The sequence below is a fragment of the Danio rerio genome, chromosome 7 (genome assembly GCF_052040795.2).
Source record: "Danio rerio strain M-AB ecotype USA chromosome 7, GRCz13ab, whole genome shotgun sequence".
Lineage (NCBI taxonomy): Eukaryota > Metazoa > Chordata > Actinopteri > Cypriniformes > Danionidae > Danio > Danio rerio.
This window is the reverse complement of record NC_141027.1, coordinates 22866776-22880886: the sequence shown is the minus strand read 5'-3', so window position 1 is coordinate 22880886 and position 14111 is coordinate 22866776. Positions and strand designations below refer to the sequence as shown.

Here is a 14111-nt window from a genome sequence, read left to right as displayed (position 1 = left end):
AGCCCCAAATACGATAAAGTAAAATGAATAGCAACTATCTAAAGAAAATAAGATGTTAGTATGAAGCACAGACAGATTTATTGTCACCAAAATACCGGTTTATTACAAAAGATAATTCATAAAACACACTCCTGACTTCTGTAGGAAATATACAAACTACAGAAAACCAAATTTATAAACATTTTCACAGAACTTCCCCAAGGCACCCATTAAAGAAGAAACGCCAGTGAACGCCAGCAGTCTCGAAGGTGGACAAAGCCCTGAGTGAGAGTTGGTCAGCACATCGCATTCAGATTTTCAATTCACTTCCATGTGAAGCCAACCTTTTCATCTACGTGGTGCTTTTTACAATCTAAACATCTCCTGTCATAAACAGTCATTTGTGTGAACAGAACACAAAACAGTTTGCATCCACCTGAAAGCTGCCCAACTACTTGGGTTGTATTAAATCAGATCTTTTTTATTTTCTTTTTTAAGTCAGTTGAGAAGGGAGAAACGATCAAACAACCTTAGTATATTCAAATAAACAAGCTCTCAAAAAACACTCACAGACATTGGTAAAGTAACAAGTTGTATGTCCAGTTTAACGCATTAGATACAAGACATTTCAACGAGCAAGATGTAAAAACAGTTTGTACATACCAATCATCTGTAGAAAATAAGAATAAAAAGAAAGTGGAATGTCGAATTTGAGTTTATTTTCCCATTAAGTCTGTTGCAGCTGCAGGATTACAGATTGCCACACCCCCCGCATATACACAATGCTGGCATTATTATTGCCAAAAGAAAAATAACCAGATTGTCCTCACAAAAACTCAAAAAAAAAAAAGGTGGCAAGTCAACCCAACAGCTAAAAGGAAAAAAATTGGAGCACAAAAACTAAATAAGTGATCACAACATGACAGGGAAAAGCAGAAAAAAAAAAACAATTCGTTAAAAAGAAACTAAATATGCATCTTTAAATCGCAATTAATAGCAGTTAAAATATTATGCTGACATGAAAAACCCCACCTTACCTCCTGATAAAAGTGAAAAGCTAAGCAGAAACCAAAACTTTCTTTGCAATCATGAATCAATGTCTCCATTTGGTAATTAAACAACAGTTTGTGTATCATGGGTAATACATTAACATGGCGGGCTAATAAGCATTGTGTTGAATGTGCCTATCCAATCCTGAATCTTTGAAATCCAATAAAGCATCTGATCAAGCCAAAGTCATATCGGTGGAGCAGAAGTCTCATCACTTGACAATACCTAAAAGAAAAAAAAAAAAAAATGGAAAAAAAATATTTTCATGAGACAAAACACTCAACAGGTTATTTTTGGCTATACATTTGAACCCAATTAAAGTGGCTTTGCTTACTAGTGCACTCGAAACGGTTTACGCTTAGAGAACAGATCACGCTGATATCTCAAATTGAACGACCCGCATTTCGCTCACCTTAGCATGTGTGTGGCTTAGTATGCGTATCGAACTCGCTCGGTGTATCCCTCCCTGGCCCGCGGCAGGCTGTAAGCCGATGAGCTCCTTGAGACCGGGGAAAGTCGCGAGCGCTCGTACGAGTAGCCTTCCGCACCGGCGCCCACACGTCTGATTGGACTACGGTCCCGCGCGAAGCTCGCTGCTGCTGCTGTGGGAGGTGGAGGCGCCAGAGGGCGTCGCTCATAGGGATCAAGGCTGGGAGGAGCCAATCGCATCCTTGAGAGGGAGGAAGAAGAGAGGGGGGGAGGAGGTGGAGGAGGGGGGATGGCGTGAGGCCTATCCTCATAGTAGCTAGAGGCAGCTGGATGAGCCCGAAACTTCTCGTAATAGTCAATGCTCCCGAAGCGATCTCGTTCATACACAGGAGGTCGCTCAGGATAGCCGGTCGGCACCCTGGTTAGGTACCGTTCTCGAGGCTCTGCTCCATACTCGCCGTAGCTGGGACGCCGACTCATGGGTGGGGGAGGGGGAAGTGGCCCTGCTGGGTAACCTCTACTAGGATGACCTCCAGGGCCACCCATGCCGTAACTCGGGCCGCCTCTTGGAGGGCCTCTACTGGGGTATCCCCCCATGCCTCCGCCATAGCTACCATTCTGGCTATGCCTGCAATCTTTGGACCAATGGCCCTGTTCTCCGCAGATGTAACAGCCGGTTTGGTCTCCCATGCCGGGCGCTGTACGAAGACGACTCGTGGACAGTTGTACTTTGATCAGCTTGCCTTTTGAGAGGAAGAAAACACACGCAAGACAATGTAAAACTTTCTTCCGCTCACGTAAACCGTCATTTTAAAGAGAGAATTATTGCATCAAGACAGCTACTTTGTACTTACAGCACTTTAAGGGTTAGTTCACCGAAAAAGTAACAGACTGGCACTATTTACTCACCCTCAGGGTCATTCCAAACTGAGTTTGTCCAAAAGCCTTGGATTAAATGATCAGTTTATAAACTTTTTTTTGGTTACAATAATGGTGGGGGGGTCAGAAATCTCTTTCGTTTTAAAAATAATATATTTATATATACATACTATCAACTATCATATATACATACTGTTATGATATATGAATACATGTAAAGCCAATATCTGAGCGGATAAAGTTTTACCAACTAACTAGAAACTTTATATCATAAATAAATTAAGTGATTAATCCAAGTGTTCTGAAGAGAAATAATTATTTTTAAATGTTTAAATCATCCTGGTTATAGACTTTCAATGGCAAGACCCAAAAAACATAAGTTTCATTAAAAATAGCTTCTTTTTGTGTAAAAAAAGATGAAGCGTAATAATAGATTGTTCAGCAAAAAAAATATTATTTACTCACTCTTCACATGTCCCAAACCCGTTTGAGCGTCACTTTTTAGTTGAAAAGAAGAGTGAAGAATGTTGGTTGGAAAGCAGTACCTTTTTCCAATTTTACCAACAATTAAAGCCAATAGACCCTTTTCACAAAACTTATGACGTTTTCAACGGACATCATAATCTTAAATTCTTTTAAGTTTTTAAAGTGTATTAACATTTATGTATTACATCACCTTTGTGTCAAATTACAAAAAAACTATTTACAGCTTATGCGAGATGTTTCTAATGCAGCATCTATGGGGCAGAGAGTAAACTTGCCTCAGTCTGACTTTTTTTTTTTTTTTTTTTCCCCTTTTTCTGAAAGTCTTGATAACACCATTTTGGCGTTTTTCTTTTATTATTTCAGCAAACAGGATTGTAAAAAAAGATTTGTAGTACTCTCTCATGCACTGCCCTAAAAAGACGACTTCTGCTGCCGAGAAACCCAGATATGTAAAAAGGGCCTATTACTATTGGTTTCCAACATTCATCAATAGATCTCTGTGTTTAACGCAAAGAATAAACTCAACCAGGGGCGGACTGGGACAAAAATTCAGCCCTGGCACTGTAACCACATCAGCCCACATTACCACATCGACACAGCCCCACTCACGGACACGCACATTCAGTATTTATTTTGGTGTTCAGATGGTAAAATAATGACATTCTTGCCAGATTTTAATCTTGGATTGGGTCGGCCAATCTTGAAATCAGGCGGCCGTCGCCGATTGGGCCAAATGCTTAACGTTTATTATTATTATTATTATATTTATTTTTTTATCAACATCATAATAATAAAATAATAATAAAAGCTTCCTGCACGTAAAAACAATATATTAAAAAAAAAAAAAAAAACTTACCGGCCCACATTTAAAAATTGGTCCGGCCCTTCTGGTTTTTGCCAGAATTGCCAGATGGCCAGTCCGCCCCTGAACTCAACTCATTAAGGTTTGCAAACAATTTAGAAAGATAATTTACTTGGAGGGGAACTACCCCTTAAGTGTTTGGAATGACCTGAAGTTGAGTAAATTACGAATAGTATAATATCAGTATACCAAAGTTCTAGAAAAACCTGTAGCACATTCTTCCCATGCTAGAAAAAAAAAATGTAAGGAGTTAAAAGCAACTTTGGGAAACCATGGACTTTCGTCGTTTCAGGGTTATTGTTCACCTTGGAATGTGGTGTTCTCCAGCCCACTGATGGCCTCCATGGCATCATCCATTCTCTCCATGTGAACAAATGCATAGTCCTTCACAATATCACACTCAACCACGGGTCCGTACTCTTCAAACTTAGCCCGAAGCTCCTGGTTGGTGCAGCCACTGCTGATGTTGCTCACATGGAGCTTGGTGGAGCCCCTTGGTTTTCCTTTGCTCAGCTCCACATTTATGGCTTGACCCTTCAGCTCGTAATGGTGCAGCTTTCGGATAGCCGCTTCGGCCTCCTTCTTACTATCCATGTGCACGAAGCCATAATTTTTCAGCACGTCGCACTCTTTTACTATGCCGAATTCCGAAAAAAGAGAGCGCAGATCGTCCGCGGTCGAGGTCGGGGATAGGTTGCCAATAAAGATCTTAACCATCTTTGTTGCCGTTTAATCCTGGACAGAGGGAGCATAGTTTCGAAATGCACGTTATATCAACAGATGTTTCCCTACATCACTGTTGTGTTGGCCTACAAACCAAACACAACTAATCGATCGCATCAGAATGATTTACATACAGCTCAGCCATAAACACGCAGTGTGTGTGTGTGTGTGTGTGTGTAAAGTGTAAGATCGGTTTCAGTTTTAAATGGAAGTTGTGGCGCAGCTGAATTTACTCGCGTTGTAAGTTAGGCCACGGAGTCGCGTGACCATCACGAATTAACCCCCTTTCGGTGTCTATCATTATATATAAAATATGTATTTTAACACCCGATACAAGAATTTGTAAGGCCGATAAGCGTCGGTTGATTTTTTAAAAAGCTGTAGGCCAATGATGTCGGCTCTGTTATGCTAAGCTAACACGACTAGCGTTACATCAAGTTACACTTAAATAAACGTCGATTTATCATGAATACTCGTTTTTGTAGCACTCCGCTATTAACTACATTAAGTAAATGTAGAATTTAAACTAACAGTGGTATTAAGCACAATCAAAATCGCATGTTGTACTGATTTAGCATTGCCTTACCGTTGCGAGCACGTAATCTCACCGCCCTGCGAAGATGAATGAAGCCTAAAATGGAGTCGCCCGCCGTCACCAACAGCACTTCCGGTCCACAAGCAAACAGGAAAAACGCAAAGCTATCAAATGTCTGAATAGCTTGCGAAGACGGTGCTTAAAATATTTTAAATAAGACAAAATATGTGTCCAGTCTTCATTACCGATAAACATTAATGCAAGTGCTTGCATATTAAAAGGTACTACCGTAGCGTTGGTTGCGTTTTATATACCTGTATAGTAGCGTATGCAGTCGAGTTTATGTATGCGGTACACCTACACAAGTGTTTGATAGCAATATGTATATCTATTTTGTGATATATCTATATATTTTGGTATATTTAACACTCTGGTGAACAAAAAATGCGTAAATTAACTCTTTAAACGTATAAAAAAAGATTTTATAATTTGTGTAGCTTTCTTTGAGTGGTGCGGACATTAACATGCAACTATGAAAAACTCGTATGCACCGTTTTTATTTTACCTAAACAGGTGATACTTTTACATCAAAACCTTTATTGCTTTATTTAAAATGTATTTATTTGTGCACTTACCAAATGAACATATGCTTTTATTGAGAACATTATGGATGCATCACATGCATTTTTCATCTCATATAATAATCATGAGGAAAATGACAGAACAGCCATCTTTATATATTTTTATTGCAGTATTTGCACAAGACAGAATAAAATGGGGGGGAAAATCATTAACTGTTTACATAAAACTTACCCTTAATCATGGAGGCCAGCCTGAATCAAGTCTATTTTACAAAGTAACTTGTAGATGCAGTACGGCTATATGCATTATAAACCTACACCTTGTTACAATCAAGATAAAATGCATGCTTAACCTTGATACATCAAGTAACTTACCTGGCATAAATCATACATTAAGTTTATAAAAGAACCATTGATTGTTTATGAAAATATTGGGAAGTCCATAGACTTGATTCTAAACGATTTCATTGAGTACATAAATTTAGACGCCACTGGTTTATTGCAAATACAGACGAAGTGTCGATAGAATGATAGGAATTTCGCCGCAGATGCAGTCCCATACTTCGTAATGCTAACCAGGGGTTATGAATTCTAATGCGAATATTTCAATAACCAGGTTGCTTGGTAACTTCTATGCCCTTTTAGGCAAATTTAACAGGTTGGCAAAAAAAGCAAAACGACGATCCATGTTCCAGTCTTTTTATTAAAACTTTCAACTGTCCCTATGAAAGAAAAAGATACAAAGTCTTTGAACTGCGATATTCTGCAATTAAAATACACACTTACAGCACAACTTCAATAAGCCAGTAAACGAAAATGTTTTATTGCTGCGGAGACTGTATTCGTACTTGCATGCCGCACTAACAAATGTATTGGAGAGGAAAAGGAGAGGGAAAAAGAAATTTTATACACAAATGTATTTTTAGCTCTGAATCAAAACTCTGTCATAGCGCATGTTACAGTAGATTGATAACAAAAGAACTCATCCAGATTTTAAAGATAAAAGGTACAGTGTGATACATGTGTTCTTTGAAAGAAACTCTTATCCTTACCCTTAAATGGGTTATTCTTTAAACCAGCAAATTAACCTAATTTACGTAATCTGGCTTAGTGCTGCACTCACCTATAAAAAGCTAAACAATAAAAACAAAGGCAAAATAATAAAAAAAATAGCAGAATTGACAATTTATCATGAGGACGATTTTAAGCGTGTAAAAGCGGTTGTTTTATAGAATGTGCAGTCCGCAACAGAACTCTTCCACTATGGTGCGCAGGCGAACGCAACGCGCTCTGGCAGACAAAGACGTATCGCGGGACGTGCACCTGGAGACGACGACGACGATCTTGTTGAATAATTTACACCTGGAAAGAGAGCAAACCACATGAGTCAAACGGCTGCAGTGTCATTTGAGATTAAATAAAACCGACAAGTTTAAGAACATATTTATGTGCAATCTAGTTCAATTTTACGAAGAATGAATACGGTCACTTCAATTTACAATCTAAAGCACTTCGATGCGAAGGCCACTGTTACACGAGCACTGCTTTAAAAAGACCATTCGTGAATTTACGAACCAGCACCTTTGATACAAAGTTTACGTTACTGCTATGTGCGCATCATTTAGATCACACGCAGAAATGAAAAAAAATATATATATTTAAAAAAATTAAAAAAAGTACATAAAACCTGAGTTTTAGGGCATTTTTAGATTGCGGGTCCTATTCTCACCTTGGGTTACAAAAGCACAGGTGTGCACTCTAATAGTAGCGCGCAGGTGGTGGAGGAGGCGCCGCCCTGTCAGCATAGGGGTCTCTGGGCCGAGGCACGCTGTACATCGGGGCCCGAGACATGGAGACGGGGGAGAGACGAGAACGCTCATATGAGTAACCATTTCCTGCGGGTGCCGGAGGGGCAGGAGGAGCGCGTCTGATGGGACTGCGGTCTCGTGCATAGAATGAAGCTGGCGGGGGTGGGAGGGGGCGTCGCTCATAGGGGTCAAGGCCATTGCCAGGCATTCGATCTCTCATTATAGCGGAAGATGGGGGCGGAGGGGGTGGGGGGATGCCGCCTGGACGACGGTCATCATATGCGACACCGTAAGGACGAGCGCGGTACTTCTCATAATAGTCAACCACATCGCGTTGGCGCTCGTATGCTGGAGCAGCACGATCTGGGTATGGGGAGCGTCTGGGCGGGGGAGGTGGCGGGGGTGGAGGAGGGCCAGGGGGGTACCCATAGCGTCCCCTAGGATAACCAGGGGGCTCTGGGCGTTCACCGGGGTAACGGGGTGGCCAGTATCCAGCATCAGGGTGACCATAGTCATCCTCCTCTCCTCTTGGTCGGCTCTTGGAAATCTGCACATGAATTCGTTTGCCTGCAATAGCAAAAACAAAATCAATACTTGAAAATGCCACAAGTGTGGAAATGGAAGCAAGCAATTAGACAACAGCTTTATACCTTGGAATTCAGTGTTGTCCAACCCTTTGATGGCATCCATGGCTTCATCAGAGTTGTTCATGTGTACGAAGGCAAAGTTCTTAATTATGGCACACTCTGCAACGGTGCCATAATCTTCGAACAGTGCTCTGAGTTCATCATCGGTTCCCTTCTCCACATTGGCAACGTGAAGCTTCACTGGACCCTGGTTCTTGCCCCGACTTGCTTCAACATTGATGGGTGTTCCATGCAGCTTGTACAAATGAAGGTTTTTGATGGCCTTTGTGGCACTTTTGCGATCATCCATGTGGACGAATGCAAAGTTCTTGATAATGGCGCACTCAGTGACTGTTCCATATTGCGAAAACAGAGACTTTAATTCGTCTACTTCTGCCTGCTGAGGCAGATTACCAATGAAGATCTTCACCATCTTTGCAGATGTGTTATGCCAAGCCTATAAACAGACAAAACCCAAAAAATAAACACTTTAATGAGCTACCAGAATCCAATACAATCAATTGTGGTTACATCATGCGCTGTGGTATGCATGTTGAACCTAAATATAGCTTACTATGAGAAAAACACGCCTTAAGATAAAAATGAAATCGAAAGCTTTCATTTTACTGTAACTGAGAAGCACATCAAGTCAGACCAGTTTATGCAAATTCTTTTAAACCATTTACTCCTACATATATGCAAATACTACTTGATAAAAGTGATTACGTTAAAACTATTCAATATAAACTAACAAAGTTTGGCACTCAGAAAAAAAATATAACACGTCCCTACGACATACGCCACGGCCTCGTGTGATTACTTAATGCTAGGTGACTAGCACGCATCGAACAAACCCTCTGAAAATTCACGGGATGTCCTTTAAAACACTTATATTCGAAAAAGCATTACTTACAAAAGGAATACAGCGAATGATCGTTGATATATGGCCCGTGCCTTAAAAGCAAACTTCGTTTTTAGGTTTGAATAAGCTAACGCTGTTAGCTTAGCTAGTGTTAGCCGAACAGCCGTTGCGCGCCGAGATAACGACGATCAGACGATTTTTTACGGTTAGTAAATTAATAGGGTTTCAACGCACTATACATATATACATTACATGCGTCAAAAATAATAAATTATATACGCTGGTGATAATTTAAAATCAAGTTTATAAAGGTCAAAGAACAGGAACTAACACTCACCGCTTTCTCCTCGCCACAATGAGGAAGAGGGTGGGTCATTCAGTAATATATTTCTTTAGTCCCGCCCTTATGGCAGAATAAGCCAATCAAATTTTACAACGTGCATCACGCGGAATACTCTGTAGTAGAATAAAGTAAAACAGGATTATGTGATGTACATAAATCGTAACGATTTGGGATTGTTTACATGATATTGACGGACAGCTAATGAAGATTAAATCAGTCATATTCAGACTCCGATATAAACTACTGCAAACACTGAAGCCGAACTAAATGTCAGTCAGCCGAACTAAATGTCCACGCTTAAACTGGCTCCATAAGAGCAAGTTGAACATCGTTTTATCCGAGTTCAGTTTCAATAATCTAGATAACTGCTCGTGCACATTACTGTTGTGAAACTGTAAAAGTCGAGCATAGATGCATCGATTATGTTGTGTGCTACCATGGCAACTACGAGAACTGAAATCAATAATGAAAGAAAATGCATAAGCGTTTAATGATTTTCAACAGGATCAGGTTAAACATTTATATGAAACGCAACAAGTTTTTATACGAAAATCTCAGGATCCCTTTGCCAATTCAGGGAAATTGTCAGAAGAACAGATCTGTTGTTCATCCCACCCAACAAGTCTTTCAACATTCACCAACGTCTCTTGAAAGAGACGCAGTAAACAAACACACTAACGTCATTACGTGAATTGTTGTTATCGAGTTAGCTGCGAACTTATATCAGACATGAAATTTAAATCAGGTTTGATTAATTATTCGCTACAAAAAAGTATCTACATGGATAAAGGATAGTTCCGAAATTGTAGCATGGATAAAGGATAGTTCCGAAATTGTATTTAATATGTTTATTAAATAGGATTTTTAATGAAATAAAACGTCTTTGGGTCTCCAACATTGCTTTTTTAGAAAACATTTATTTAGAAAGGAAGAATTGTACAATATAAATCAGGAAGTAATCTGTAAGAGAGACTACAAGTAGGCTACAAACAGGTGATAAGAACAATAAGTTACAAATGAGAAAAAAATAAAGGGGGAGTACAAAATAAAAAAAAAGAAAAGAAAAAAAACAGAATTAACTTACTGGAACCAAGATATTTTTATTCAACATTCATTTTAATTTAACTTGCACACTTTTTGTTTTTAGAAAGGTAAGGAATCGATTTAAATTAAGAAATTACAAATGAGGGAGAGGATTTAAAAATATATTGTTTGTGGAGGGACTCCAACATTGTTCGAAAAACACTTGGTTGTGATGACGAAATTAGCATGCAATCTACACACAACACCTTCCTGGAAAAGCCGATGGAGGCTAACATTTCTCATCAGCTTTCGTCATTGTACAGCTTTTTAAGACGGTATCGGGAATGGCTGATAAGACCTCATAAAATGATGACCATAAACGTGTTTTAGTAATATATAAACAACCATTTTATCTAGTCATTATTATGTCTCGAGTGCTTCAAGTTTAAACATTTAACTTTATTTCCCTACTTTTTTTCAATAATAATGAGTCTTCTCCACTCCAAGCTTACTGGATAAATAATTCTGTGATTATAACATATTATTGTACAAATAGCTTAAGTATTCAAGTCTCATGCATTGCGCAACTCGGGAATTTTCTAGTGTCACATGTCCCAGGCTGGAAGGGGTGGATTTCAGTGCTTCTGATGCAACCCCCTTTGTTGTTTTCTGCAGTTCTTACTAACAGTCCGTTCGGAGCAGCTGTCCGTTAGTCGATAATCTTTGCAACCAGTTTCTGAAGGTGAGCGTCTGTTTCATTTTATTTATCACGAAACTTTACTTATGCTACATGTGTTTACAAACAGCATAGGCTACTCTAAAATAGTTCGCTAGCGTAGTGCAATGAATCAGGTCATTGATTTCTGTTGTCCTACAAACCAAAAGTATAGTTGACCCAAAATTGAAAATTCTGCAGTAATTTACTCCCCTCGGCCAATGTTTTGAGTTGCTTCTGTTAAAAACAAACTATATTTAGAAGAAAGCTGGAATGCTATTTACTTTTGTTAACTTTAATATGTTGGGGAGCGGGGAAATAATAAAATTAATAAATAGAAAAAAAATATATATATATATATATAGTTTATATATATATATATATATATATATATATATATATATATATCATTTACTAATATTTACTATTAAGTGTTTATAAAATGTATTAAATATTTGTATTCTACTTTAGAAGTTGACAAGTCTTTCAGCTTTCTTCAAAATATCTTCAAATAAATTGATAAAGGGTGAGTAAATAGCGAGTAAATTTTCATTTTTGAGTGAACTGTCTAAGTGATTTCAGTGAACTAATGTGCTTGCTTGTTAACTTTTTTTTTCTTAGGTCTAAATATCAGAAGTTCTTCTCCCTTCTGTCTTTCACAATGGGTGACATTAGCAAACTTGAGACTCAAGAACTGCTCACTTGTCTTCACGTACAACTTTTCCACCCGAATCAAGCCAACCGTCCGCTCTTCCACAACCTGCCCTTGAACGAACCATACGAAATGGACGCTGAAGATCCACTCAGGCTTGGCCGTGATGGAGAAACCTGCCCATTTGTGCTAAATGACACCACTGTCTCCAGAAAACAGCTCTCAGTACAGGCGTACAGAAAACCCAACAGCTCTATCTTGAGCTTCACCATCCAGAACTTGAGCCAGAAAGTCAATCTGATGGTCGGCAGCTCTGAACTGAAACACCTTGAACGAGCTGAGCTTAATGACAAGGTGCTCCTCCGTTTCGGACGATACGAGCTGCTGATTTGGCAGGAACCTGGAGATTCAAAGAATAAATTTGAAATCCTGTTTGAAACATGCAATACTTCCCCTTCACAGGAAATGGGTATCGGTGTGCCATGCAGGCAGCCTGTGATGGACTCCGGCTTGCCTTGGAGAAACAGTGAGAATGGAGGACCTACAAGCCAAGAGCCTCTGGAGTCTGATGAGACGATTTTCGTGGTATAGATACAATGCTTTTTCAAAGATTACACTAATGTGTTTTAAGAGGAAATACAGCTTCAGTCTTTGAATTTCACAATTTCAAGTTTAGTGTTACCAGCCATTTCCATGCAGTTATTTGTGGCAGCACTATGAGTTACACTCCAATTTAATTTTGAGTGTATATTGGGGTTTGCTCTGCACGGCAGCAGTTGACCACTCTATAAATTGTATATTATTATAATTATTATTATCCTTGATGTTATTACTGTATTGTTAAATAGTCAGAGGCTACTAAAATGCTGCTTTAGCTTGTGTTGCAAGAGACATTACAAACATTGTTATCATTTCCACTGGAATGCAGCATGTTTGTGCATACGGTATCATTGTTTTCCTTCATTTGCACAGATATTTTAAGTTGTACTTTATTTTATTGTATATTCGTTATGCATTTGCTCACAACAAGCATTGTGTTTTCTCTCCATTATTGTTCAATGCATCTGTGAGACTATTATATATTTTGATTTGTTTTGTATTTATTGTTACATTGTGCAACGTGAATCAGTCTCTTAAAAAAATGTGAAATACCATGATTGAAGCATTATTCATATATCTTGCATTATATCATATATATAATAAACTTTTGTACACATATTTTATCCAGATTGTCTTTTTAGCAGGCAAAAACAAATAATTAATTTAAAGGAAATGTATAGCATAGTCTAGCTCTAACTTGTCTCAACACACCTCAAATCACTTTTTTTATCAAATCAAATCACTATTATTGCCACATCGTCAGCAGCATGTGTGCTATGATGAGTGAAAAGCTTACCTGCCAGGACATTTCTAGCAAGACAACTAACAACCTGTTAGCTAGCCCAGGTGTGTCTGATTGGGGTGGGAGTTTAGGACCCCTGTCTTAAGCTGAACAACTTGTTACATTTATTTATTTTTTTTATCAAATTACATTATAATAATTTGCTTTAATGCCATGACTATATAAAAGCTAATTATTTATTTTACAATGGATGTTTCAATTGTAATGGACTGTGCAGTAAAACTGGATGGATGTTTTATCGTTATAATATTATACATAATATATAATCCTAAATATTAATAATCATCATAAATAATTTTCTGATACAGCACTGATAGTGTTCTTAAATATAAAATCAACTTATTGGCGTCTTTGGTGTAAAAAAGGTTAAAAAAGGTGTTTTAACTCAAAAAAAAAAAAAACGTTTGGTCTTTGTTCATACTACTCATTTAAAATGAGCTGAAACAACACAATACTTTTGAGTTTTTTGGGAGACAACTTAAATGTTTTATGTTCAATCCACTCACATTTTTTAAATCTATTATGTTAACTTAATTCCTTTATGTTATCCCAACACAAATCGATTGTGGGCAATCTAGTATTTTAGTTTCTGAGCAATAGTAGTTAGTTTGTTGCTTGTAAACAAAGGTATTTATTATTAAGGAACTCTGGATTTTAGTGTTACAATATCTGAAAAGGTTTCTTCTCCTTCCTTTTTTTTCATACTGGTGGAAGATCATGGTTAGTTACTGATCTCTAGAAAGCAGTTATAAATGTTCCAATTGTCAAACCGGGAATAACATTCAAAGCAGGACTTTTATCCCACCTTTTTACCCCATTTTATTACTTAAGGTAAATTAGGATCTCAAGAAAGATTGCAAGGTTAATCCCATGAACTGAAACACACCTAAGATCACTATTCTACTGCTTTATTCATTTATACCTTTACTTTAAACTCAATAGACTCATCTCCTGTTCTCATTCCCACAATCAACATAATCGCTGATATGCATCAGTTAAGGCAGACAGCAGGTGATTTACAGTAAATGATGTCAGAACAGATAAAATCGAAACTCTGATGCAACTCTCAGGAGGAGCAGTCATTAATCTTTCTGAAAATTATATTTATTGTATTTAGAAAAGACCCCATAAAACCAAAGGTAAAGAGAAATTAAAA

At 38.1% G+C, this 14111-nt stretch overlaps 3 protein-coding genes across 6 annotated transcripts; 1 reads left to right on the top strand and 2 right to left on the bottom strand.

Moving 5' to 3' along the window:
* Positions 1-76: 76 nt before the first annotated feature.
* Positions 77-5192, bottom strand: rbm4.2 (RNA binding motif protein 4.2). The gene is given in 4 exon segments (NM_199677.2): positions 77-1254; positions 1442-2201; positions 3991-4420; positions 4995-5192. Coding segments are annotated over 2 exon segments (1155 nt in total). The 5' UTR covers positions 4403-4420; positions 4995-5192; the 3' UTR covers positions 77-1254; positions 1442-1458.
* A 477-nt stretch (positions 5193-5669) lies between these two features.
* On the bottom strand, positions 5670-9180 carry rbm4.3 (RNA binding motif protein 4.3). Of its 3 annotated transcripts, none has more exon segments than NM_213317.4 (4): positions 5670-6886; positions 7254-7899; positions 7983-8415; positions 9158-9180. In NM_213317.4, coding segments are annotated over 2 exon segments (1026 nt in total). In that variant the 5' UTR covers positions 8392-8415; positions 9158-9180; the 3' UTR covers positions 5670-6886; positions 7254-7282.
* A 1667-nt stretch (positions 9181-10847) lies between these two features.
* Positions 10848-12776, top strand: tifa (TRAF interacting protein with forkhead associated domain). Of its 2 annotated transcripts, XM_087259610.1 has the most exons (3): positions 10848-10928; positions 11373-11427; positions 11523-12776. In XM_087259610.1, the coding sequence occupies exon 3, from the start codon at positions 11563-11565 to the stop codon at positions 12142-12144; it is 582 nt and encodes a 193-aa protein (XP_087115736.1). In that variant the 5' UTR covers positions 10848-10928; positions 11373-11427; positions 11523-11562; the 3' UTR covers positions 12145-12776.
* Positions 12777-14111: the final 1335 nt, after the last annotated feature.